The following is a 25,957-nucleotide window of genomic DNA, read 5'->3' on the forward strand; positions in this document are numbered from 1 at the left end:
GTCAGGGGACGTTGTGGGGTGCAGGATGGGTGCGGGGGGGGGGTGTGGGGTGCGGGATGGGGGTACAGTGGGTGGGGTGGGTGTGAGGGTCGTGGGGTTGGTATGTGCCATGTGTGGGGTGCAGGTGCAGGGTGTGGGATGGGTGCCGGGGGGGGGGGGGAGGTGGGGTGCAGGGTGTGGGATGGGGTGCAGGGTGTGGGATGGGGGTACAGTGGGTGGGGTGGGTGTGAGGGTCGTGGGGCTGGTATGTGCCACGTGTGGGGTGCAAGTGCAGGGTGTGGGATGGGTGTGGTGTGTGGGGATGGGTGCCGGGGTGGGGGGGAGGTGGGGTGCAGGGTGTGGGATGGGGGTTACAGTGGGTGGGGTGGGTGTGAGGGCCGTGGGGTTGGTATGTGCCACGTGTGGGGTGCAGGGTCGGGGGGGTTGGGGAACAAGGAGGAGGGACGGGGCCAGGAGCCAGGACAGGGACATGAGCAGAGACGGGGCGGGGGGGGGGCGGAACAGAGGCAGGGTGAGGGGCAGGAGGCAGCGGGGTCTGGAGAAAAGCGATCTGCAAAAGCCGGGGGATCGGAGAGGAGAGCAGCAGCAGCAGGAGAAGGAGGAGGAGGAGGAGAGGGAGAAGAAGAAGGAGGAGGAGGAGGAGGAGGAGGAAGTCGGGGCCGAGCCGCTTCCTGTAGGCTGAGGGATGAGCGCAGACAAAGCTGGGTGGGGACTCGCCGCTCGGGGCTGCTGCTGACCCCCCCCCGCCCGCCTCCGTCCATCCCTCCCTCCTTCCAGCCCTCCGTCCACCCAGCCTTCTGTCCGTCCGTCCATCCGTCCATCCGTCCGTCCCGCCGCCGCCCGCCCCGCGGGGGACTCGGGGCAGCACCTCCCGCCTCCAGGTACCGCCGGACACACGGAGGGGAGGGCGTGGGCGTGGGGGGGGGGGGGGGGGGAGCCCGGATTGGGGGGGGCACTGGGAGCGCTGGGGCACACTGGGACTGGGCAGGGCGATCCCCAGCCCGCTGCCGGTAACCCTCCGTGAGCGCCCAAATCAGCAAAAAATCCGCCCCCCCGCCCCGGGGAACAATCCCCGCATCACCCCTAGCCCACGCTGGCCGCCCCACGGGGACCCCACAGTCTCGGGGGGCGATGGCACCTGCGGGGAGGAGGCGCGGGGGCGGCTGCCGGGGCTGGGAGCCGGGGGAAAGGTACCTCGCACAAAGAGTTCAGTCTCCCCAACAAAGGTTTAATTTAGAGGGTTTGATCCTCAGTTAATCAACGGATTTGCCATCACAGGGAAAGGCTTTTTCCCGTGGATGAATGAGACGTAGTGTTCTTTCTTGCTTTATTTCTTTTTTTTTTTTTTTTCTCCCTGGGAAGGAAGGGTGAGACTTTCCCAACCCCAAATCCCAGCAGGAACCTCAGCTGGGCTGGGTCTGCCTCCAGCCTGGCTTGGCGGCGGGGGGGGGGGGGGGGGATGGATTTGGGGGTGATGGCCACACAGGTGGAGAAGCGCCCCACGCCCCACCCCGCCATCCCCACGGCAGCGGCCCTCTCCCCATCATTTCCATCAAAATCCTTATTTTTCCCAGCGGTGGTTTGTGAGGCGAGCGCTTCGGGAAAAGTAACCCTGGGAAAATCGCCAGTCAGCCGGGAAGATGGGCTCGGGAAACCCGCTCCAGGGCCCACTTGCCCCAGCGGGAGGGGAATCCAGCAAAAAAACTTTCGCCTTCTTGCCTCCCCGGTGGAAAATGGATTTGTATTTAAGGAAAATCTTGAAGCACAGCGATTTCCACCCCCCCCCCCCCCATTACTAATGAGTTACTAATGAACTTAAAGCCGGCTACCCCAAAGGGCGGTGACTGGGAGCACTTATTATCTGCCACTGCTGTACCTGCTGCCTGCAGGGCAGGGGTTTGCTGCAGGTCCGGTAGGTTATTTATTTTTATTGCCCTATTTCCCTCTGGGCCCCCAAATTTCCTAATAACCATCACCAGAGAGCCCGTGCTTCCTGGCCATGGGAGGGAAAGGGGCCGGGGCCGTGCGGATGGCAGCGGCACGTACCCTGGCAGCAGGCTGGGGCCAGGCATGGAGGATTTTTCCTTATAACTGGATTTTCCTGAATGCAGCTGGAGCATGCGATTTTAATCCTCTTTTCTACCATATGGCCGCTGGCTGGGTTGAAATATGACTCAATTAATTATTGCCAGGAAAGCCCCGGGGTGAAGCCTTTCTCCAGAAGGATGTTTCGAGGTGCTCCTGGGGTTATAACGGGGCCTTTCTCACCCTGTGCTGTGGGATATGGGGGCTTGTGGCTCAGCCCCAGCTCCCCGTGAGACCAGGCATCGGCCATGCCGCTCCCTCGGCACCAGTTTTGGTGCTTTTTTTTTTGGCTTTTTCAGCCTTGCAATTGCTTGCAAGAGGAAGCAGGGGCTGCTGCTGGGGCTGTGCCACTGGCTGCTCACCTGCGACACGAGTTTGGCGGTCTCAGCATCGCTCGGATGACAGCTGGAGTCAGCCTGACCTCTGAAACAGGGTATCCTCAGCTCGGAGGGGGGGACGCACAGGTCCCCCCGTTGCTGTCATGGTACCTGTACATGCCCATTGTCTCCCCCAAATTCCCCAGGAGCAGCCAGCTTTGCTCCCAGCAGTGCACGTACCGGCGTTAAGGATGCTCATTGCATTTTCTCCAGGTTCCTTGCAGTCTTGAGCTGGCGGTGGCCCCGCGGGGCACGTTTGGCTTGATCATTTTCCACCGGGGAAATCTTAGCCCACTCACAGCACGGGGGGTTACTGAGACCAGGAGCAGGCAATCGCAGCAGGGCGCATGGTGACATTCCCACGGGTAGATGGCTGTGAACTGGTGATGAAGCTTTATTATTATTATTATTATCATTATTATTATTATTATTATTATTATTATTATTATTATTATTATTATTATTATTATTATTATTATTATTATTATTATTATTTATTTTATTATTGTATTATTTTTAACCCCTTTGCCACCCTGAGCTGGGGCATCCGCGAGCAAAAAATGCCCTAAAAATGCAAACTTTGCAAGGGTGGGCAATGCGTTCCCACCCAGCGGCCCCGCAGATGCGGATGCGCCCGCTGAGCTTCCCGTGCTTTGGCCTCCGAACGGCGGCGGCCGAGGCTCCACTTCTCCTTTTGAAACCCGGTGAGTCACCGAAGGAGGACGGCCAGGCGCCGGCGCAGGCTGTTACCATAGTAATTAGGGCTGGCGAGCTGGCGCCGGAGCCCCGTGGACCCCCCACGCCCCCAAAAAGCGCTGCCTGGGGGGCAGCCATGCCTCTCCGTCCCGCGTGTCGGTGCCGGGATGCTCGAGGCCGGCACGCTCGTGACACGTGTGCTGCCGCCGGGGACCACGGGGCCGTGCCGCCTGCTCCCTCCCGCTGGCCCCTTGCCCCGTTTTGGGTTGGGAATAAGGGGCTCGCCCTGGGAAAAGCACCGGTTTTGGCATGAGTTGCATCAGTTCTCAGCGTGACTTCTCCTCCAAGCATTTCGGTCCTGCGCCCGGAGCGCTCACAGCTGGTGCAGAAGCGGGAGGAACAAGCGGAGGGATTAGAGTGGGTTTTCAATTTTTCTTGCTTTTCAGACTCGCTGTTTCTCGCTCAGCTGCTTTGTGGGGTGGCAGCTGGGGGGGAGGGATGGGATGAAAGGCAGAGGGGGATGCTAGTGGGGTGCACAGTGGTTCATTGGCAAGGGGATTTTTGTGCTTGCCCTTGCACAAATTTATTGCTTGCTCATTTCCAGTGGGGCTTCAGCCCTTCCTCATCCATATTTTCCCCTTCTGCCTGCAACACGTGTGGCGCAAACCCTCCCAAAACGGGTCCCCTTAAAGCACAGGAGCAGGCTTGCTCCCCCCTCTAAACTCATGGAGAGAAGTGAAAGGGGGGGGGGGGGGGTGTGGGGTGTGTGTGTGCTCCTGCTTCTGCTGCTCGTGGGGGAGCGCGTGATGGCTGCGGGGGAACGCAGGCTGTCTCTCCTGGCTTTCCGCACACGCTTGGCACGAGCCGTTTGGCACTCGCCCCGTTTAGAGGCAGGTCTGAGCTGGGGAGAAAGACGGGCTCCAGCTGCCGGGAGGACACGGATTTGGCTCCTTGGAGAAGTAAGGCTTGCTCCAAAACCCATCCGGAGTCGCCGGGATGGTGTCGGTTGTGTTGGACGCAGCCATGCTGAGGCTGAGGTCTAAACACCTCCTGCATTTCATGTAGGCATGATGGGCTTCGAATACCAAACCCAATTTTTCACAGGCTCAGTGGAAAAAAAAAAAAAAAAAAACAAAAAAAACCCAAAACAAAACCAACCCTGAAATGGCACTGTACCAAACCTTAAAAAAATTACCACCTTGCTCTTCGCATACAGTTGAGAAACCCTGACAATTCCTGGGCAGCAGCTGCACCAGGACCTGCTTATCCTACCAAACACAATTAGTTTTCACCTTATCTCGTCCTTCCCTTGCTTTTCACACAGCAATTTTCTTCCCCTGTTGTCTGTCATCATCGTTGGAACTCGGGTTAATTAGTTTATCCAGGGGAAGGTCCAGGTGTTGCTGGATTGTGGTCAGCAGGTACCAGCATCACGGAGAGGTCTCCGGTGGTGGGTGATGCTTTTGTCTGGCATCCAAAAGCCAGCTGAGCCACAGGGTGGTTATTCTCAAGGGGGCTGCTGTGAACCCCAAAGTGCTGTACCCGGTGTGGCAGGGCACCCCAGGACCCTGTGCGGGGTGGAGGCACTACTGCAGCAGATAAACTCCTTTAGTTGAGTCAGTATCTTGGTTTAACAGGTTTATCTTCCTCTCCTGAGGGCTTTGGGAAGGAAAGTTGGCTCTGTCCCTCTTGTGATACTCCCTACCAGCGGCTCTCCTGGATGGGAAGGTCCCAGCTGGGCAGATAGAGCAATCTGAGTGCAAAAGAGCAGCCTTGTCCAAGCCCTGGGGACCCCAAGCATCAGTGCTCCTTCCTAAACCGCCCGAGATCCCACCAAAGGGGACAAAACCCCCGGCACAGCGTGGGATATTCCCACTGTGTTGCTGGTTTTACCCCTCGCTGCTCAGCATCCCTCCTCCTGCTACCTACAGCATCCTCCCGACCGGGGCAGCTGGACCGCAGCCCCGGCGCCTGGCTGCTGCCTCCCTGAGCTGCCTGTGCCCATCCCCATGGGCAGAGCCACCGGCTGCAGCGGGGGACCACGGGGACATCGGTGCCCCGTGCCACCGCCGGCACCTCGGGTGATGGAAGATGCCCGGAGTAAGTCGGTGCTGCGAAACCCCCTTCCTCCACCCGCCCGCGTGGGAGCAGCTCAGCACCCCGGCGCTCCCCTGGCTGGCACCTCGGGGAAAATAATGCCAGGGTTCGGGTGGGTTTGTGTGCTAATTATAGTCAGGTCGTTTCTCTGTGCCAGCCCTGCTGCGTTAGGAAACCCGCGCTCCTCCGGCGACAGCGCAGCCAGGGATGGATCTTGCAGCCGGATCGGTCCCCGCAGCATCCCCGGCACGGCCCTGCACCTCCTCGGGGCTCGAGCGGAGGAGGGCTGCACCAGTGGTTTGGGTTTTATGTCAAGTCGCAGCGAGTGCCAGCGTCCCTCCAACGCCGGGCTTGTGCGAGGGCAGGATTTGTGCTAACACTGACACCCAGGTTTGCTGACACTCCTTTAAATAAAAATTTTTTTTCTTGGCTGATTTGCCAGTAAGCAAATGCGGCTTTGAGTCCTTGCCGCCAGGGAAAAGCAGTGGTCGTGGTGGGACAGGCAGGGTGTCCCCTGTGCACCCACCGGGACATGAAGGAGCCGTGTTTTCTCCCTCGCCTGCTCCCATCTGAGCTGTGTCCCAGGGGAGACGGGGAGCTGAAGCTGGATGAAGCACAGGAGCATTTAACCTGTGGCAGCATCCAGGGGAGCACGGCCAGGCGTCCGAGAGTCAGGAGCCTGAGGTGTGATCCCCTTAAGTGGGGATGCTGAAGGGACACTTCAGGCTTTGGTCGTCTTAACCCCCCTCCCCATAACTGTGAATTCCTGCAGATTGAGTGTGTTGAGAGTGTTGTTCAGTAGGTTTAGAGGAGTTGTGCTTTTGGGGCCATTTTTGGATAGGAAAGCACCAGTCTGTGGCAGATGCGAGATGCTCGGTATTGATGTAATTCCTTTTTGGTCCCGGTGTCTTTGGTTTTGCTTTGGGGTAGGTCCGGTGAGGGGAGGGGAGCAGGATAGAGAAGGTCTTGAGAGTCAGGGAACGGATCTCGAATGCGACAGGGGTGCCAGAAACGTGTCTTCATGATCCCGCTGTCACCAGGGGATGCCAGGACAGTGCCAGTGTGTCCCTGCTTCTAGCAGGCATCATCGTTACAGCTTCATTATGTTTACAGCCATGATGCCCAGTTTGGGGTAGAGCTGGGGTGAGGAGCACCCCCAAGACGAGCTTTGGGCTCTGGGCTTGTCCCTCTCCTTCCTCGACAGCATCAGGTGGGTTTGGGTTTTCCAAAGGGCTGACCCCAAACTGGAGAGCTGCGGCATACCTGCCATGGCCTCAATCCTGCCGTGGGGCTGGGCTGGATTGTCCCAAACCTCCCCCCCAGGGTGAGTTACCCATCACCCGGGGGGGCTGAGAAGAGCAGGATGGTGATTGCCAGCCAAGTCGGTGGGGGGTGGGCTGGGGCTCCAGCTTGCTCTCCCTGCTGCCGTCAGCAGGAGGAAGGCGACATGGGAGCCATTTCAAGGAAAAAAAAAAAAAATCACCTTGCTAGAGTTTATTCTCCATTTCATTGCGTTTCTTCTCAACCAGACTTTGGAGGAGGAACAAGCGGGTGTCAGGGGTGCAGGAGAGTAACTAAGCATCCATCGTCTGCTCGTGGGGTTGGGCTGTGCCTGCAGAGAGCCCTGGGCCATGTCTGCAGGGGACACTGCGGGGTAGCAGAAGTATGGGGGATGAGCTGGAGACCACCTTCTCCCCCACTGCTTCTTGTGGTTTCACATCTGCAGACACCATTCTGACGGGGATTAGTGTGTCTGCAGAGATCTTCTCAGGTCAATATGGTGTTAGTGGCTCCTTAGGTATGGGCTGCGTCCAGGCTGTTGAGGTTTATGGCTTTGGGGGAAGGTTGAAGGTCCCCGGAGGTCCCTGTGCACTCATGGAGCTCAAGGGCACCATCTCACTGCATCACTGCTCCCCAGCCCTCCTGCCAGATCCTGTTTGCATTTCACCTCTGGAAAGGGTCATCTCAGATGGAGGGACACCAAGACCTTGGTCTGAGTCTCCTGAGGACCAAAGCAACAGGAGAAATTCTCGGTGCTCATTTTTCTAAGACATTATGGGGGCGCAGGCAGCCCTAGTGCTCATACCTGTTAGGAGGGGGATTATGATGGGTGTTTCCTCTCTGCAGCTGTGGGAAGCCCTGAACTGTGGCCTGAATGTACTGGGAGCTGCACAAAGCTCCTTACCCTCGAGGTGAACAGACTCAATCTTTAGCTGCTTGGTTGTAAAACCTTGTGACACTTCCTGCTCTTCTTATCTGACAAAACCAGCCCTCTCGTGATCTCCATAAAGCTTGTCTCGAGTGGAGCTGTGCTGTTTGCTGCTCCGACCACAGCCGCTGATGGGAGGTGTCTCGGGCTGGCGCTTCCCCTCCACCCCCCAGTGAGGCTCTCGTGAAGCCTGAGCTGCTGCAGGACAGCAGATCCTTTGTGGGATGTGTCCTCCTCCTTGGGGTCCCAGCGGAGGTGCAGAAAACATCTGACCATCGCATTTGCACAGTGGAGGCTTCCTCACCCATGGCCACCCTTGTGCGAGGAGGTTGGGTTCTGTCTTCACGGTTGGGTTTTGACTTCCTTACCTGCTCTGGAGGATGTTCCATTGGCATGTCGTGCAGTTTTAACTCACTTGCGTTGTGGCTGTGATGGCTCCAAGGGCTTCGTTTGCTTCTATCGGCTCTTGAATTTGACCCATTTTGGCAGGAGCTGGATGAAGAGCATGGAGAGATGGTTACCTCTCCGTGACAGCCTGAGTGGGGGTAACCTTTGCTGTGAAGGTGTGTTATGGAAGAAGTCTCCAGCTGTGGTTTTGGCTTCCACCAGGCTGGGATGTGGTAGTCCCAAGAGCTGGTGGCCATGGGGAGAGCTGCTTGAGGATTTGTGCCACCTCCCCTTAATTTTCATGTTGTTTTCTGGATCCCTCAGGCACTTTCCAGTGAGCAAACAGGGATTTCAGAGATTTCAGTAATTAACCAGCACGGTCATTGACTCATTTAGGTTGGAAGGGGCCTCTGGAGGTCTCTGGTCCCACCTCCTGTTCAAAGCAGGGCCAATGCCATGGGCAGATCAGTGCTGTCCCCATGGACATTGTATGAGCCCAGGTGGGTCCAGGAACCCCCCAGGGCGTCATGCAGAAACGTGGCCAGGTCTCCTCCACATCTCTGTGTGCCTTCTTGGGGACTTCCTACCTCTCGCTGAGTCTGCAGTGGTTTTGGGCCCTTAGGGGGGTCATCAGCCATCCCCAACCTTTAAACCTATTCGGGTCTCTTCTAATTAGTCTTCAGGGCTGTGTCCGCTGCTGGAGCAGCTCTGCTCACGCTGGAAAGCGCCCAAGCAGAGGTCTCTCACCTTGGATGGGAAAGTGTTGAACGTTGACCAGGTCTGGTGGAGTCCGTCGGTTCGTGAAGGACCTTGCAGAGAGGCAGAGGTCTGGTGGCTCTGCCGTGGGGCCAGAGCTCCGGCGTGCCCTGAGGGCAGCGTTTCAGAAGGGCTTCAGGTTCAATTATTCAAGTCACGCTGACCTGATTGCGCTTCATCCCTTGTATTTTTAATATCACGGAGACGTGATGGTGTTTGTGCGGTGCTTGCAGGGCTGGTACCATCAAAATACATTGCATTATTTATCAGTTGATTTAATATAATTGCTGCTCAGCCTTACATCCTCGCTTGGGGGGTTTGTATTTGTGTCCGGTGCTTCCCTTACTCCCCAGCTAATGCTGGCGGGGGGGACGTGCCAGGGGGGAATAAAAAGATTATTTTAATGCAGCAACCCAGGCTTATGGTTGGGGTATAAGCAGCAAATAAGGGAGGTGTTGATTTATTTATTATTGTGTCTTTAAAGCCTAAATCTAAGCCCTGTGTAAGTGTTTCTGTTAATTGATGTAACAGTTAGACTGGCTTTGAATCAATGCTGCTCCCTCCATCCTACCTGGAACTGAAACCTGGCCCCGCAAAGAACAGCAGCCTTCATCGATTTTCATAGCTCACGCTGGAAAAATATCGAAATCAACTGTACAGCCCCGTGCTGAGGTTTCCCAGCAGCCAGGTAGGCAGGGAAAGGCGCTTGCCCTTGGGAAATCAGCTCACAGAGCGGCAGGGCCCAGACACAGTGGCTCTGGCTTGTTTGGCAGAAGGATTAAAGCTCTGGGAGGGGGTATGGGGGGGGGGGATAAATGAAGCACGTGGGGCCCATGGCATGGCCAGGATGGATTGATCTCCAGCACAGGAGATATCAATGCACAGGAGAGGAGAGCGAGCTGGCAGAGGCAATGCAGTCTTGTGCTGCTTAATCCACGGGTTGCAGTTCCTTTGGCTTTGATTTTTTTTTCCTTTTTTTTTTATTTTTGCAATGCTTGATATCGCAAGTATAAAAACACCACCCAGGCTAGCAGCTCTGGGGTGGCTTTCTCCTCCCGTCTGCGTAATATCAGTGTTTGCTGAGCATGTGTCATTTCACAGTATAGCCAGAATAACGCGTGGTGGGAAAAGCAGGGCCGTTGACTCAGCAGGAAGCATGGCAAGGATGCTTTGCCTGCATTTTAAGGGGAAAACAGACCGGTTCAGGGATTTTGGACTCCATGGGAAAACCAAGATACTGTATACGGAGGTTAGTAACCGATGAGCACGCTGGAGAGGGGGTGAGGATGGACACGGGCTCGGCAAGCGCGGGGAATAGCGTGGGAAAGGCTCCGAGGGCACAGCTCAGGAGAGAAAAGCAAATTTTGCTGTTTTGCAAAAGCATCGTGGTCAGGAGAAATGCAGGTGGGTCAGGACTTCAGCAAAGGGAAGCTGCTGAGCCCACGGCCGCGGTGCTGCCGCCTCTCGATCCCCCTCCATGTCCCTGTCCCAATTCTGCCACCACGGCCGTGGCCTCCTCCCCTCACCGCATCGGGAAGGACCCAGGTGTACTCGCTGCCCCCATAACCAGGTCCTACTTTAGACCAAAATGCATTAGGTTATGGGAAAGAAAGAGGCAGCAGTGGGCCGCAGAAGTTAAATTTAATTGAGATAATATGGGTCAGCTCACCGACTGAGGACGGAGGAGCAACCTACTTCTCCCCAGCCAGCCCCAGCTAACCCGGTTTGCAGCACTGACAGGGCTCTGCATCCCTGCCCACATCCCTGCCCACATCCCTGCCGTAGACTGTCAACTTGGAGAAAACCCCTGGTAGCCTCAAGTTTGCCAGCGGGGAAATTGCAGGCCATGAAATGTCAGAGGCAGTACAAGCCACAATAAAAATTACTTTTCAAAGTTATTGATTGTGAAAATACAGAAAAGCACGGGGTTGTTGTTTTTTCTTTTTTTTTTTTTTCTTTTTTTTTCCCCAGAAACCTGCTAAAATCGCCCACGTTTAGTGGTGATGCTCCACCTGCAGCTTGGGATCTGGCCATCAGCAAATGCTTTACTCATTTAACGGGTATCTTAGTGTGACAGCTTTGTAGTGAAACCTTTGCAGGGTAACTGTAGCTGCAAGATGCAGGGGTTTGCCCCACACCCCTCCCTAAAGCATACCCAATCTCAGACAGTAATTACAAAGCTCTCCCATTTCCATGTGGTACACCCGCTATTTGAGTAGTGGCTCTAAAGGCACCAGCTCTGGATGCTGTGAAAAACCTGAAAAAGAGATCATAAAGGCAAAAAAAAAAACCTCCCAGCCTTGCTGCTTTGATGGCAGGGATAGGAAGAGAAATACCAGGAGGCAGCACCCGGGCTTTGCTCTACTATAACAGATAGGCTGTGACCTGTTTGCTGTATTTGAAGCTTGAAATAGAGCCTTATGAGTAATGTGGTTCAGGTGCTTATCACTAATTAATTAATTCTTTTGTGCGGTGGATACCTAATTAAAGCAGTCTAAGGTAATTCCTGGCGGGGCTTAAACTAATGGGATGGATAACAGGGTTGTTTCTTTGCTGAGGTAACTTGTTGGGTGATTCCCAGTGGCTGGAAAGGATTATTAGGCTTTGTGTGAGTGTTACTTAAAATAAAATTCTAATATAGGTTTGATTCGGGTAAAATCATCAGAGAATGATTTCTCATGGCAATGATTTCTGCAGCTGAGGGCTTCATATGCTGCAGAAGTTATTTAGGAGGAAAGGCGAGGCTCTTGCGTTGTAAGCTGAAGGAGCAGGTTTGGGTTTATTTTAGCTGGGCTGCAAAATGCTCTGCAGAAGGATGAGCCCAGCAGCCTGGCACCATGGCAGGAGCTACTGCAAAATCCACATGCTCCTTCCGATTTCCTGGTGTCACGGGAAGTTTGCCTCTTAAAAATGGGACGTTTTAGCCAAATCAGCGCAACAGTTCCTTCGGGGTGGCTGTACCCCCCATCCCGATGAGCAGGCGGTTGGTATAACACAGTGGGCCTTGAGTTCTGGGTGATTTTGCCTGAGGCTCAGGGTGGGTTTGTCCCTTTGGGAGCTGCATTGACACAGCCAAATACCCAAATCCTCTTGCAAATGTGCAGGGCTCCCTCCTTCCCTTCGCTTTCAAACCTCATTTCACACCTTCCCCTAAAGGTCTTTATCTTGACCCTGGCAAGCAGGATGTCAAAAACTGAAACCCAAGAATGGATCTGTTAATTAACATGAAATAACAGCTCTTGGCTGCTTCCCTTAATTAAGGGTCAGGAGTTCAGAGCTGTATGAACAGATGTTGAACTCCTTTTCCTGGTACAGGAGCTTGTTGCTTCCTTGGCAGCTTGAACCATCTCTCTTCTTACTGGGACAAGGGGCAGGGAGCTGGGAGCTGGGATTTCTGAGCAAGGTGTGTACAAAGAATTTATTTCAGAGTCAATTTGAGTTGTTTTGGGGAAGGAACCAAGAAGAGAAAGTATTGAGAAATCATAGGTATGTCTAATTAAAGAGCGATTTTGGTTTTGTAGAGGTTTCTCCATGGGAAAAAAAGAGCTTTTTTTTGAGGTTTTTGATTATTTTCTGGCCAGGTGGGAGGTGATGTGTGTTTCCTAGACCTAGAGTCTCCTTTCCAGCAGAAAGTTTTGCCCCGTGAAGCAAGGGGTTACCTAGCCTGCAGCCACTTGATCCGTAGGAAACAGGTTTCATGGAGTGGATTTTGGTAGTCAAGAGATGATCAGGGTTTCAGCGGAAATTTTTTATTTGATTCATTCGTGCTTTTACTGTACAGTTGCTGCTCCATCGGTGCATGGGTGTTGGTAGAGCTGGGGTATCACCAGCTGCCCCTGACATGGTTATATCGGGGTCACTCCAGCCTTGGAAGAGTCATACTCGTGGAAAGTATTTTGCCAGGCTGAGAATAATCCTGAGGAAGGGGTTTGCTGTGTTCTGTAGGGTGGCTATATAGAAGAGGAACTAGTCTTTCCTTGGCTGTTGCTGCAATAGAAATGCAAAATAATATACTTAAGTATTTTCAAGGATATCTACATAGTGTTTTAGCTGATGTTAAAAGGTCCATCGGCCAGGCCTGTAGATAGTGCCATTGACCTCCAGTGTGGGAGAAACCTGCAGACCTGTGATGCCCCGAGGCTCAGCAGCCACTTTTCCAAGGGTTTTGTGGCTCTGACGGGGAGAAATCCAGGTGTCAGGCTCGAGGGAGGATATGGGAGCACAGGGGAGCCCAGCACATCGGCGGAGGGGGAAGGAGGGCGAGAGCTCTGCTGTGGGGGCTGCAGGCACATGGGGAGGGGAGGTCTGCACTGGTGGGCGATGGTCGGGGGGGGGCTCCCACCAGCTCGTCTTCCAAAAAACACCCGAAGGACCCCGGGGTGAAGTGTGAGCTGTCTGTACATCCCTCCTCAGCACTTCTCCTCTCTGCCCGATTCCCTTCTTCTCTTTTCTGTATTTACTGGACTGTTTGTGTGCTAGAAGACACTTTGGTCTATCCAGGGGACTCCAAAGACTGTGGAGATGTCTCCATCTTCCAGCTCGATGAGGAGGTTGGGGACACCCTAGGCAGCACAGGTACCACTTTGCAGGAGGCAGCTGATGGGGTGTTTTCTGAGAAACCCTGGTTTTCCGTGGAGCACTGGTGGTTTTGGGGAATTTCCGAAGCTGCGTGTTCTTCTCTCAGGCAATTTTCATAAAAATAAAATTCAAGCAACTGAGAGCATTAGTGTTTTTTAAAATCTGGGTAAGATGAAGTCTAATTGCAGCTTGAACAGGGGAGCAGCCGTGTCCTTTACTGCCAGGGTTTTGCTGCAAGCCTGCCTGGGGATTTGCAGGGCGGAGGCTCGTGGCATTCCCACTCCCCTGCTCACATGCACTGCAGCGAGCCTTCAGTCTCCTGTTGACTTCTAGGTGTGTTTTAACATTTCGTTAAATTAAAAAAACAAACAAACAAAAAAAAAAACGAAAAACCACACCAACCAACCAACCAACCAAAAACAAACAAAAACCCCCCCAACACTTAAATCCTTTTCATTTTTGGTGAAGTGCAGTGGTGACGTTGCTCAGCCCCGGTGGGGACCACAGAATTGGAGCCTGTGCTTCAACCTTCTGCTGCAGGAGAGCTCAAAAGGCGATGCTGGGGATGGCGTGATGGGATGCGTGCCCTTATCTGTCTCTTCTGGCGTGTCACACCAAACCGTGACAGCCAAGGCCTTTTTCTTTCTGTGCTACAGCATAAGTAGATAGCCAGGAGCCCGGCTGTCCCCCCCTGGGCAGGCATTGCCCCCCCTTTGTCCCCGGAGGCATCGCCACGAACGTGCGTGGGTGTGGAGAGCACGACGAGGGGCCGAGCGGAGGTCAGAAGTGAGTCGGCAAAATGATGGGCACTTTTAATCTGGATGAAAACTCAGGCCGTGGGAAGAAGGCGATGCTCAGCTGCAGCTTCGCTTACTTGGACCACTGAACCATGTATTTGGGCAACCTTACTCCCTCGTATTTGGCCAAGCTCCCGGGGCACCCATCCTCCCAGTCCCTGATCTATGCACACTGCTGGGTTTGTCCCTCGCACATTAAAAACGCTGTTTCCCAGAGTCTTCCCCCCAGTGGTGGCTTTTCCTTTTCAGGGGTACATCCCCGAAGGCCCTGGGGCAGGCTGGAGGGTTGCACAGCTTTTTGGCTTGCTGGAAATCTCCTTCTTCATCAGCTGGGGAAATGATGCTGCTGTTAAACCCCTGACTTTCAGCACAGGGATCAGCAACCCCGGCAGCGTTGCTGTGGTGCTGGTGCCTTGTGCTGACCCTGGATCAGGAGAAGGATGGGTCAGTGCTCCCTCCCTGCGGTACCCGGCTGGAGAGAGCCACCATTTAACTATGAACGGTGTCAGGAGAGACCAGAGCAGATGTCCCAGTTTTTGTGCTGCCTTGGCAGCTGATCCTTCACCCGAATAATCTCTTGGAAAAAAACCCAACAAAACAACAGAAAAACAAACCAAAAAAAAAAAAAAAAAAAAAAAAAAAAAAAAGGAAGTCGAGGTTGGTTTCTGTTTGCCTTTGCCTTGGTTTTGAGCCGTTAGGACGCCTGTGAGAAAATAAAAACTGAGATTCTCACTTTCGCGTGACGCCCACAGTGCAGTGACTTCTCCAGGCAAAAGGGACAGCCCTGCGAGACCCGAAATGTCCCGCGGGGCCGGAGCTGCCTCGCTCCATCACAGTGGCCCCCCTGCTCCTCTCCAGGTCTCTACGTGCCTCTTGGGAAGGCGATTTCTCCTGGAGCCTCAGCCCCAGTGGGCTGAGCTGGGACACGCTCAGCTCTCCTTTAAAGGGATGGATGTTGCTAAAACCTTTTCCTGCCTGCAAACTTCATGGGAAAAAAAAATGTGCTAGCGACTGCAGATATTAATGAGGTGTGGGCTGCAGTCACGGTCAGCTCCGGCAGCACAAGGTGGATGGAGGGGACACCCCGAGCCGGGCTCTCTGCAAAGCCAGCTCCGGCGCTGAGGTCTTTATTTAATGCCCCAGCAAAATTAGGGAAGAGAAAAACCTTTGCTGCAGTTCCCTCTCGCTCCGTATGCTTTGCGTTGCCTCGATTTGCTGGGGGACCCAGGGCTGGCTGAGCCAGTGGCGGGCTGGGTCTGACTCTGACATTGCTTTTAGGGTGAAATGTGGCTGAATTGGGCTGCACGAGGCTAAGATGGGTGATGGATTTGGCCCCTTCCCTGATTACTGCAGCAGTGGGAGGCCAGGCACCGAAACCCACTGGCATGGGAGCTGAAACGGGCACCCATCCCACCTCGCCCCTCTTTGGCGGGAGGGATCCGATGCTGGTGTGATAGCGAAGCTGTTTCCATGGAAACAGGCTCAATTTCCACTCGGGCATCTTTTAATTTATTTATTTATTTGCCGGCGTGTCACTGCCCTGCGAGCTGCCTTTTAGTGATTTAAACACCCTATTGGACATCGGGTGTAAAAAATGGATGTTGGAAAAAGAAATAAAATCCCTGCGGATGGGGGCTTGGAGCGGTGGCTGTAACCGCCCCTGAGGATTAAGGTCCTTTGCCCCAGCGAAGTGCTGTGATGGGAGCTCACAGGCACAAGCCTAGCTCGTAATGTTTTCTTTTCTTAAGGAAATCATGAAACACATGTAATTTGGGGGTATTAAGGCTCCTTTCCCAGCCAGGTCTGCAACTGCTCTTGAGATCAATGCGACTACACCAGCTCTTACTCCCTGGAAACGTGTCTTTTTGCTATTTTCTTTTTGTCTGTAATATTTTTGCATTTTTCCGTATATATTTAGTAATTATTTTTCAGCCGAGCCGCCTATTTTTAGCAATGGCTTTTAGCAAAAGCAACAGGATGGCTTGAAAAGCCAGCCAGCCCCGCGCGAGCGATTCCCACGCTCCAGCCGGCCGGTGACCGGCTGCCGGAGGGGGGGACACGCGACGGCACGGCTGTACGCTCAGTTCTCCGTTCTGGATGCCACATCACACCATTTTTTTGGGGGGGGGGGAGGGAGAAAAAGGCAGTTTTCAGGAGAACCTGCTTGCCTTGGTGGGGGCCATGTTGGCCCTGGGCCTGGCTGCGCCCCTGGGATGCGGCGAGCTGGGCTGGCCTCAGCTGCGAGGAGCAATCCCAGCACAAATGAGAACTGGAGCAAATCCCTCTGTTTCAATACCCAGCCTGGCACCTTTTCTAGACTAAAAAAACCCTGGGTGATGCCTGCCTGGTAGGAACAAGCCTGAGCCCTGCGCTCCCCAAAATCCTGGCTGCCCCAGTGGGGTTCGCCCACTTTGCTACTACCTGGGTGGGAAATCCTGGTGCATCAGTGATGGAAAACGTGACTTTTTAATCGAAACCAAAAAGCAGGGAGGCTCCTGCTTTCACTCTGAAAAGCAGCCACCCTCGGTGGTGGGTGATGCCGTGTGCTGCGGAGCTGCTTTTGGTCTTTATGGTGGAGGAACGGCGAGGTTTTGCCCTAGCTTTCAGTTTCTTTCCTGCAGAGCCACCTCTTTTCCTTGCGCTTCAGCCAGGAGGTGGTGTGGGGAGAACGGTTTTCCGCAAAGCAGAGAAAAACCCACTGGGGAGGTGAAAAATGTCTGGAAAATTGGACAACAGGAGAAGGATGTGGTCCGCGGGTTTTAAAACGCAGAGGATTGCCGTTGGGTGGGCAGAGGCTGCAGACCCCTGGGAGACGCAGGAGGTGTCTCATGACACCTTTAAAATCTCACTCAATGCCTGTCTGCACCTTCATGAATGTAAGAAAATGCTTTGCAAGGACGCTGGCGTCCCAGACGGGGTTAGCGTTGCATTTGAATAGTGATGGACCCAACCTAGTGCAAAATGTGCTTTGAGATACTGCTTCTGTAATGATAGCTGCCTATTTAAGGTCATTGGACTAAATAATCACCCTTAAAATACCATTTTTTAAAAAACATTTAGGAGAATCCCGGTCGCCGCCCACATGCAACTCGAGACAAACCCCCAGCGAAAGGGGGGAAAAAGCCTGGGGGGGGGGGGGGGGAGGTTGAGCTCAGATTTTGTGAGTTGAGGGCTGGTGATGGAGCTGGAGCAGGGCATGTGGATTCCCTTTCGGCACATCCCTGAGCAAAGCAGGAGGCAGCTCGCGCTGACGAGGAGCTGGCAAACGAAGGCTAATTACTCTTGTGAGCAGGGCTGGCTGCTGCGGGGTGCCAGAGCCCCACAGGAGCCCAGTTTGGGAGGGAGGAGTAGGATGGCAGCTTAGCGGGAGGGCTCGATTCCTGCGGCGTCAAGAACTGCTCCTTTCACTGTGGCTTTTTTGGGTTGTACACGGCGTTTTGCCTCGTTCTTCGGTTGAGGGATGCAGGGGATGGGAGCAGTGCCAATGCTCTCCCCTGGATCGGAAGAATATTTAAAGGTGGAGCGCAGGATCCGTAAATGTGCTGGGAGGGAGAAATGAATGCAGAAAGCAAGGTGAATGTGATTAGCTTACTGGGATGGAGGGGGGCTGGTTGTCCCTTGGCCCGAAGCAATGGTGGCAAATTCAACCCCAATCTCATCCCACTGGGCAGCAGCTCGCTGTGCACACGCTGAAACAGCCACAGTGGGCAACTCACGGGCTGGGTTTTGTTGCTTCACATCACGGGTGGAAGCTGAATATTTTGGCAAAGCCGGAGTGAGCAGACCAAGAGCAGAGCCAGCCAAAAATTCTGGATTGGTGCCCCAATATCAGGGGTGTCCCTCACCATTTGCCCAACTAAATCCCTATTTTTGATGCCTATTTTGGCTGGGTGCTGCTGGTGAAAGGTGAAAATCATTTGACTATCAATCGCTCTTTGCTGAACAAAGAGACAAAAGTAAATTAGGTGTTTTCTTGAAGCATAGGCATCAGCTAGCAAAAATCAGCAGCAAAATTTCCAAGTCCTGACATTTATTGCAAGCATTTTTGCATCCTTTTAAATTAATTCAACCTCTTGCGATGTGCAGTAAATAACCCGCGACCCCTCTGCACAGCAGACAAGCATCAAAACAACCTGGCGAGATCCCGAGTTGTAATTACAGTGCAGAGCCCAAAAGAGACAATATCCATGTGCTGTACAGGCTAAACATCATTAGCATGAAAATAAAATAGCGTCCTTACTCATTAACCTGTGGGCTCCAAGGCAGGAATCCTATTATCCAGGCACACAAGCCATTAAGTGGGTGAAATAAGACACGGTCTGTATTCCCTTGTGAGTGTCATTAAACCCTTTTCTTTGCAGGCAAAGTTTAGCACAACAGCAGCAGTTGTGAGGACAGCCCCGTGACAACGCAGGGGGGATCAGGAAATATCGGGAAGCAGGGTGATTTTTAGCTTTATGGTTGGGATTTGGATGGTTAGGGTCAGGAGCCGAGCTCTGCCAGCCGGAGGGGACCAATCTGTAAATCAGAGTAACGCGGCGAGCGCCGGCACGTGTCCCTCCTGTGTGATGGCTCCTTTTGCACTCCCCCAGCCCCACCGGACCCCGTACAAACCCGCTGTGGCCACGGCTCTGCCGTCACCCCGCCGTGCTGGGAATACCCGATTCTCCGAACGGGGTCAGGCAGGCTCGCTGCATCCACCGTGCCTCCAACCCTGGCTTTGAAAGCTCCCGGCCCGGTGCCTGCCCGCGGAGGGATCACCCTGCTAGGAAATAAGCTGGAAAGAAAATTTCCTTCTAACAGCCATTCTCAAATCTATTGGCATTTTTCCTCTGATCTGAGGATTTATGTACTTTCTGGGGTGGCTTTAATTTGTCTGAAGTCTGATGCTCTCGGCATCTACGCACGATCTACCTAAATAAGTATTTTCTAGTTCAGCGCAGGGTCTGGTGGCAGGAACCCTGCAACTCATCTGGTCCTGGGGAAGAGAAATAAATACACGTATTGCTGTCGTGTGGGGCAGCGTTGCTCCTGGGTGAGTGGAGCAGGCAGCTGCCTGCAGGCATCTTAGTCACCCTGGTGCTGCAGAGGCTCCTGCCAGGGTGTAGTGTGATTGATTGCAATTAGTAGTAAAGAGGCACTGGGGGTTAAAAGAGGGGGGGGATGCTCTAGCAGCTCGGCTGGGCTTAAATCAAATCCAGATGAAAAGGCATGGAGGCTTTGGGTTTTCTCCTGGTGACCTCCTGGGGGGTACAGTGGGATGTCTTCACATTGGGATAAAAAAAGCTGCTTTAGTGGCTGCCCTGTTTCAAGAGCTTTGCTGCTGCCTGAGCAGTGCCTGGGCTGCTGTAGGGGTTGTTTTTCCGTGGGGGATATTATTCACGAGTTCACTTTGAAGTGTCACCTGCTATTTTTCGGTTATTTATGTTGAAGGAAGCACACCCAGTTGCTCGCAGCGTGGAAACGCTGTAAAACCATCGCTGGCCCCAAACTGGTGCCAGTTCCTACGTGAAGCAGCTGCAGAGGGGCTGAGCGTGGCCGGGCTCCTGGGGACACCAGGGTCCTGCGTGGTGGCTGAGCTGTCCCTGTGGCCCCGGCATCGTCCCGGCAGCCCCGTACATGGCAGGGTGGTCATAGTGATGTCCCCTCCTCTGTCCCAGAGGGGTCTTGGTCTTCTCTGGCCTTGTTCTGGGGGCTGTCTTTTCCACCTTAGTGCCTCTACGGCTAGATGTAAGAGCATGGAGGGGGGGTGGGGGTGGGTTTCCTTGCACGAGGTTGGTAGCAGGGTTGGATACATATATTTTTTTACATGATGTAGCAGCCATACAGATGCTCTCAGCAGCTCTCCCCACTCCTGCACCTCCTTCCATGACATTAAATTTCAGTCCCTAAGTGACTCCCCGCCACCGGAGCAGCAACAGACCACGGTCCTCTGTATGAAATGGCACAACATCACTGAGAACAACATTTGCTGCATTAGAAAAGCCTCTGCGGCATCCAAACCACACAACGGCGTCTTGGTTGGCGCACATCTCGGTGAACTTAAGTGGCCACTGGCTTTGCCGTCAGCCCAGCGCCGGGTGCCGCGCCAGAAACGTGGTGCCACCACCATCCCCTTCGTGGCTGTGTGGGGAGAACTGAAAGCAAAAGCAGGTTAGAGGCACCCGGGTGGCTTGCTGCTCAAGTGCCTCCCCAGCAAAAAAAAAAAAAAAAAAAAAAAAAAAAAATGGGGGAGAGCTGAGAAAAAAACCAGCGCGGAAACAGCGCATATGCTTGAGCTAAAGCTCAAGCGGTGGCGCAGAGCTTTGCCCGACGAGACCCAGCCAGGAGCTGGGGCTGTCGGCGATGCTCGGTGGGAGCTGGGCTGTCCTGAAGGAGGGGAGGATTTTGGCAGCCTTCCCCCCGGGTATGGGGGGATGCTCTTTGCACCCCACCACTTGTTCTGTGCACCGGACGGTTGAATCGCATCCCCCTCTCGCTGTGCGTCCCCCCAGCGCGCTCGGATGTGCCGCCGGGCTCGCCGCAAGCAGGGGAACAGCTACAAGCCCGCTTGCCAACAACCCTCGGATACTTGCCCGCTGACTTGAAACCTCTTCCTGTGCTGAAAACCTTGCTGAATGCAAACATGTAATGTCCCTGGGGGCTGTGCTTGGAGGGCATGGGGGGGGGGGGGGGGGGGGGGGGATACAGAAGGAAACCCGCAGCCTTTCTGCCTCCCCGGCGGGGTATGGGTCTCTGCGAGGGCTCTGGGTTTCCCGGTGCCATAAATAATGTTCTCGTTGCGTTGACTGGCATCACAGCAACCTAACCTGGCTCCTTTTTTTGTTGTTTTTTTTTTTTTTTTGTTCTCTTTATTTAAAGGCAAAGAGGAGCAGATCTTCCCTTAGAGGCACAAACCATCGGAGAGCCCCGCTTCTGGTAAAAAATAACTCCTCCTTGCACTCCGCAATGGGCAGGGGGTGGCTGGGGATGGGATCTCATCCTGAAGCCCTGGCCGGCCCTGGCGTAACTCACTCTCTGGTCAACTCTGAGCATGGGCACCTTGCTCAGCGCCAGGTTGCTTTTTTTCTGTAGGTCGCAGGATGAGCCTCCCTCCAAACACCCTTATATCCCCCCGAGATGGGCTTCAGCTCAACGCCTCCTCCCTAAAACGCCACAAGCTCCTCATTTTAGGGCTGTGCCGTCCTTGCCCCATCACCCAGCTGGCAGGAGGCTCGCTGCATCCTGATATTTCAGGATGCCTCTAAAAACCCCCGTTTTTGAGCTCACAGGCAGCCCCGGCCAGGCAGGGGCCAGCCTAGCATGGCTGTGCCTCTGCTGTAAAATACTCGCTGCTTGTGAAAGCGGCGGCTGCCGGAGGAACTGAACGCTGGGTTTCTGGCCACCGCTGCCGGAGCTTGCGGCTGTTATAAGGTAACGGAAAAACATCCGTGATCAAGACTTCGTGGACTTAATGAGTGTATCCCACCCCCCTCCTCTGCCTGCCTGGGGTAGAAAGCTCAAGAAACAGGAAACTCCAGCATCCTGTTTAGCATCTCAATGTTCAAGTTGGCAGCAGGGACAAAGCAAGGGAGGCTGAGGCACACCCGGACGCAGGCTGGGCACCGGGACGACGGGGCTGGATGATGTGCTTGGCTTGGGGCAGGGGAACAAGCCTGGCCCGGCAGCGCGGGGCTGCTCGGGGGGAGCCCGTCCTCTGATTTCCTTTTGCCTTGTTGCCACCGCAGCCTTTCCCGTAACAGCAAAAGCCAAAGTACAGCTCAGCTGGGGTCCTGCTGCTGCAGGCTGTGCCCTAGAAGGTCCCAGGGTCCCCTAAGCGTGGCTCATCGGGCATCCCCCACTCTGGGGGAGGGCACAGGAGGTACTGCTGGCAGCGTGTGACTACCCGCATACCCCAAAAAGGCTGGTGGCTCTTTGCCCCTGTATAAACACCGGCTGAAATTCTCAGGTTTTCATCTCCCATCCTCACACCCTCATTCGCACGGTTCGGCTCTTCACAGCTCCACGCACGCAACTCCAGCCCATGATTTTGGGGATTTCAGAGCCGGGAGCAGCTCTCTGCCCAACCCAACAGTTCACCCATGTGCGTTTGTGCCCACAGCCCATCCGGAGAGCGCGCCTGGCCTGCCCATGGCTAGCAACAACACTGCTAGCATAGCGCAAGCCCGCAAGCTGGTGGAGCAGCTGAAGATGGAGGCCAACATCGACAGGATAAAGGTAGCGTGGCTCGGGGGTTGGCTGTCGGGGTGGTGACTGCTGCTGAGCGGCTGCAAAAAGCACGTTGTGGGAGCCGGGGGGGGCGCGGCGGGCAGGCGGTGTTTGTGGAGGATGCTCCCCGATGGTCGTGGCGGAAGGCAGCAGGAGATGCTCGGCCGTGGGAGGCAGCGGAGAGTGGGAAGGAGTGACTCTCCCCGAGGCATCTCACCTTCTTGGGAGCAGGTTGAACCCACGTTGTTTGTCGCAGTTGCTGTTAAAACTGTCCTTTGGGCAGTGCTCGGTGCGCAGCCTTGAGGTTAGTGGGGAAAATCTGAAAGCAACGTTGTCCTGAAGCCTCTTTCCTATGCCCAATCCTTTCTGAGAGATGTTTCCTCTTCTCTGCCCGCTCCTCCACCCCAGTGGAATCGCTGCTTCTGGGCAGGTGAAAGCTCATCGGCTTCACGCTTGAGAGCCCAGAGGATTTGTCTTCCCCACCGAGGTGGTTTTGGATGACAGCTAGTCCTGGTGAGAGAGGTGCTCTGGGGCCGGCTGCCAGCTGCAGGCACATCTGGGTGCTCGCAAGAAAAACCTCCCCTCTCGGGGCCGGGGTGAGCTCCGGCGGCTCGTGTCCTGAATAAATAGCCAAGTCATTGGCTGCGGGCAGCAAATGTTGCTATAGCAGCTGTGGACGTCCCTGCCGAGGGCTGCAGGGGGAGAGCTGGCAGGGAATCAGTGCTCACTGGCATCGGTCCTCGCAACGATCCGGTCGGGTGAAGGATGGGAAGGATTGAAGGATGCTCACGGGAGCTGACAGGCGAGCTCAGAGCCCAGCAGCAAAAACCCAGCCCCAGCGGGGACGTGCCATGGGTTCATTGGTTGGGTCTTTGGCCAGGGTGTGATGTTGCATACTCAGGGTTGGGGATGCTGCGAGCCCAGCCCCACCGGTGGGATCTCTGGGGGGTGGGATGTCCCCAGCACAGCCTGTCCCTAACGCAGGGCTCCTTTTATTCCAGGTGTCAAAAGCAGCAGCAGACCTGATGGCGTACTGTGAAGCCCACGCCAAGGAGGACCCTCTATTGACCCCCGTCCCGGCCTCAGAAAACCCCTTTAGAGAGAAGAAGTTCTTCTGTGTGATCCTGTAAACCCTCGAGGAGCCTGACCGGCACTCAGGCCACCCTGAACACTGATGTAGAGTTTTTAGGAACGGGGACGACCTGCTAGTCCACAGAATTAAAACAAAAATAAGTAAAATACACAGCCTGGAAGCTACAGAGATGTGCATGTTTAAAGAACCTGGCCACCTATGGGGGAATAAGATGATCTGCATTGCGAGGCAAAAGATCTGAAGTCTGTAGAGTTGCCTAGAAAGAAAAAAAAAAATGTAAAGAATAAATTTGTGTCACTTTTCTGCTCACAAAATCGTTTGATTGTTCCATATTTAAAGCACCAGAGCTGTGCTGAGCAAAGTAACTGCTAAGGATGTGTATAACCTTCTTGGAATGATATTGTTGGTTTCTTTCCAAAATATTATTTTTTATTTAAGTTGTCAGATATATAGCGACAGGTTAGATGACTATGATGTTACTCAATGTTTGGTCTTGTGCTTTTTAATTTCTGGTGGTAGCGTAGCACAGGGGTTGAGCGGCCCCGTGGCGGGTTAGCGAGGACGCCGGCAGCTCCTGCCTGCACCCCATGTGCTGGCAGCTCCGTGTTTCTAGCGAGCCCCACTTTCTAACATTTTGTATATGGTTAGCTTCGGCCCTGCAAGTAAAAGTGAATCATGTGTCGTGGTTGGTGCTTCATACTCCTGTGACGACGTTCGGTGGTAGTGCATGAGAGTTTATCTCCGTTCATCCGCTCCAGACTTTTCTATCGTTTTGACACCACGTGATGGTGGGAGAAGCTGTAGGGAGGAAACCGAGACGATTCTGAAAGCAAAGACAACTCCTGCGATGCCTTAGATGTGCCTGAAATACCTCCTGCGTTAGGGTAGGTGCCAGCCCCCGGGGACGGGGGCTCAGGTTGGCCCCCCCCCCCCCCCCCCCAAGGCGTCGTGGGGTAGCTAGAAATCCGAAAATCAAAGTTGACCACTTCTTTCCGGGTCTTTCCTCTTCTCCTACACCTCTGTGCCTCTGCCCTCCTCACTTGGTTCTTGTCCTGCTCTTTTGGCTTCCTGGCAGCATCTCCAACCCTTGGGGCTGGGCTGGGATGCTGCTGCGTGGCAGGGTGCTGCTGCGTGGCAGGGTGCTGCTGCTCCACGGTGGGATGCTTCTGCCCCTTCCCGTACCCACCAGCTCCCCTGTTCCCGCTGCCACCCCACAGCGATGGGCAGGGGCCGGGGGGGCAGCTCGGGGAGCTGGGGGGCCACCCCTTCACGGAGGTGCCTGATACCTTGTTTACACGCAGCCTGAGCTCCACATCAGGCTGGGAAATTATTCCCAGGTCCGGTTCATCCACCGTCAGCATTTCGGGGGATGCACGCCCCCTTTTTTGGCTCCTCCTCGGGTTAATAGTTTTGCGGACGCGGCCTGCCTCTCCTTTCAGCTGCTAAACACCTCCCGGCTTTCCCCCCTCATCTACACTCCTGGGAAACTTTGGAAATCATAAGTTAGGGATCTGCAAACAAAATTAGGTGGGTGTCACGTAGGGGTTTTGGGAGTCTGCAGTGACCCCGCTAAACTATAGCTCTGAATCAGGTATCAACTTAAAAATCCCTGTGGATTCAAGAGGGCAATAGTCTCTGGGTACCTTTTGGCGAATCTTTCTAGCCCGTAACAAGTGCATTTTGTTTTTTCTACCTTTTCATACTCTTTTTCTAGTCTTCTACAGAGAAGACCAGTTGTTCTTACACTGGACTCAAAACTTTTGGCATCTGGGAACGTTTATATGACATGAGTAGCCTAGATGGTCCCAGCCCTCCCGTGGTGGCTTTTGGCCCCCCTAACCTCCCTGTTTCAATATTTTTACTACAGCTCACATAGCTTTAGGATGAAGGACGGATGAATAGTTTGCTCTGCAGCTGGTTTCACTCTTGGTGTTACAAGGCAGACATGTAAATACCCCGTCCTGGGTTTGTCTTTTCTTTTTAACACTGATTTACCGTCACAGAGAGTGAAGCACAGCCGGTCTGACCCGGAGCTCACACCCCAACCCTTCTCAAATGCTGTCATGAAGTGGTTTGTAATAATTTTTTTAACGACTTGCAGATTTTACAACTTGAATTCTTAATAAATAAATGAAGAAATAAAGCTGCATGAAGGGGGGGGGGGGCGGAATTTCAAATTAGCCTAAACTACTCATTGAAGGTGTTTTATGTTGCTGGTCTTTATTTTATGTTGGTAGTGGTGTTGACATTGGTGTGTTGCCAGGTATTTCACCCCAGTATTTATATTTACACAGATATGCCTTTGTTAGCCAAGTAGACATCGCCTGCCAGGACCGTTTCCCCCCCCTGCTCGCAACAAAAATACCAGTCATCTCTCCATCCTGATGCTGTATTTCCAGTGTGGTATCAAATGACATCCAACTCTACCCCCAGGCTTTTAAAGAAAAATATCTGGAGTACTGGAAAAGGACTTTTTTTTTTTTTTTTTCTGCCAGGGTTGCTGGTGGCAGGGGCAAGTCTGTCCCTCTGGTGCCAATCTGCCGCTGCCAGGTTTTTGGGGAGGGGGCGGTTGTAACCAAAAGCCAGCATGGGGAGGTCGGCGTTGTGATGTAGCGCATCCCCATCCCACGTGGTCTGTGTACTCGTTGGAAATAAAATTTTGGATTTGTTTCAA

The 25,957-nt window shown here is 54.0% G+C and overlaps 1 protein-coding gene across 1 annotated transcript; it reads left to right on the top strand.

Annotated features, from left to right (window-relative positions):
• Positions 1-649: 649 nt before the first annotated feature.
• GNG2 (G protein subunit gamma 2) lies at positions 650-25,957 on the top strand. Its single transcript, XM_042799161.1, has 4 exons — positions 650-881; positions 20,844-20,900; positions 22,084-22,199; positions 23,192-25,957. The coding sequence occupies exons 3-4, from the start codon at positions 22,113-22,115 to the stop codon at positions 23,318-23,320; spliced, it is 216 nt and encodes a 71-aa protein (XP_042655095.1). The 5' UTR covers positions 650-881; positions 20,844-20,900; positions 22,084-22,112; the 3' UTR covers positions 23,321-25,957.

Source organism: Tyto alba, unplaced genomic scaffold (genome assembly GCF_018691265.1).
Source record: "Tyto alba isolate M040663 unplaced genomic scaffold, T.alba_DEE_v4.0 Super-Scaffold_29, whole genome shotgun sequence".
In the NCBI taxonomy this organism is placed as follows: domain Eukaryota; kingdom Metazoa; phylum Chordata; class Aves; order Strigiformes; family Tytonidae; genus Tyto; species Tyto alba.

Coding starts and splice junctions, on each gene's coding strand:
- GNG2 (XM_042799161.1), top strand. CDS start 22,113: ATGGCTAGCAACAACACTGCTAGCATAGCGCAAGCCCGCAAGCTGGTG. Junction 22,200..23,191: donor CCAACATCGACAGGATAAAG/GTAGCGTGGCTC, acceptor CTTTTATTCCAG/GTGTCAAAAGCAGCAGCAGA.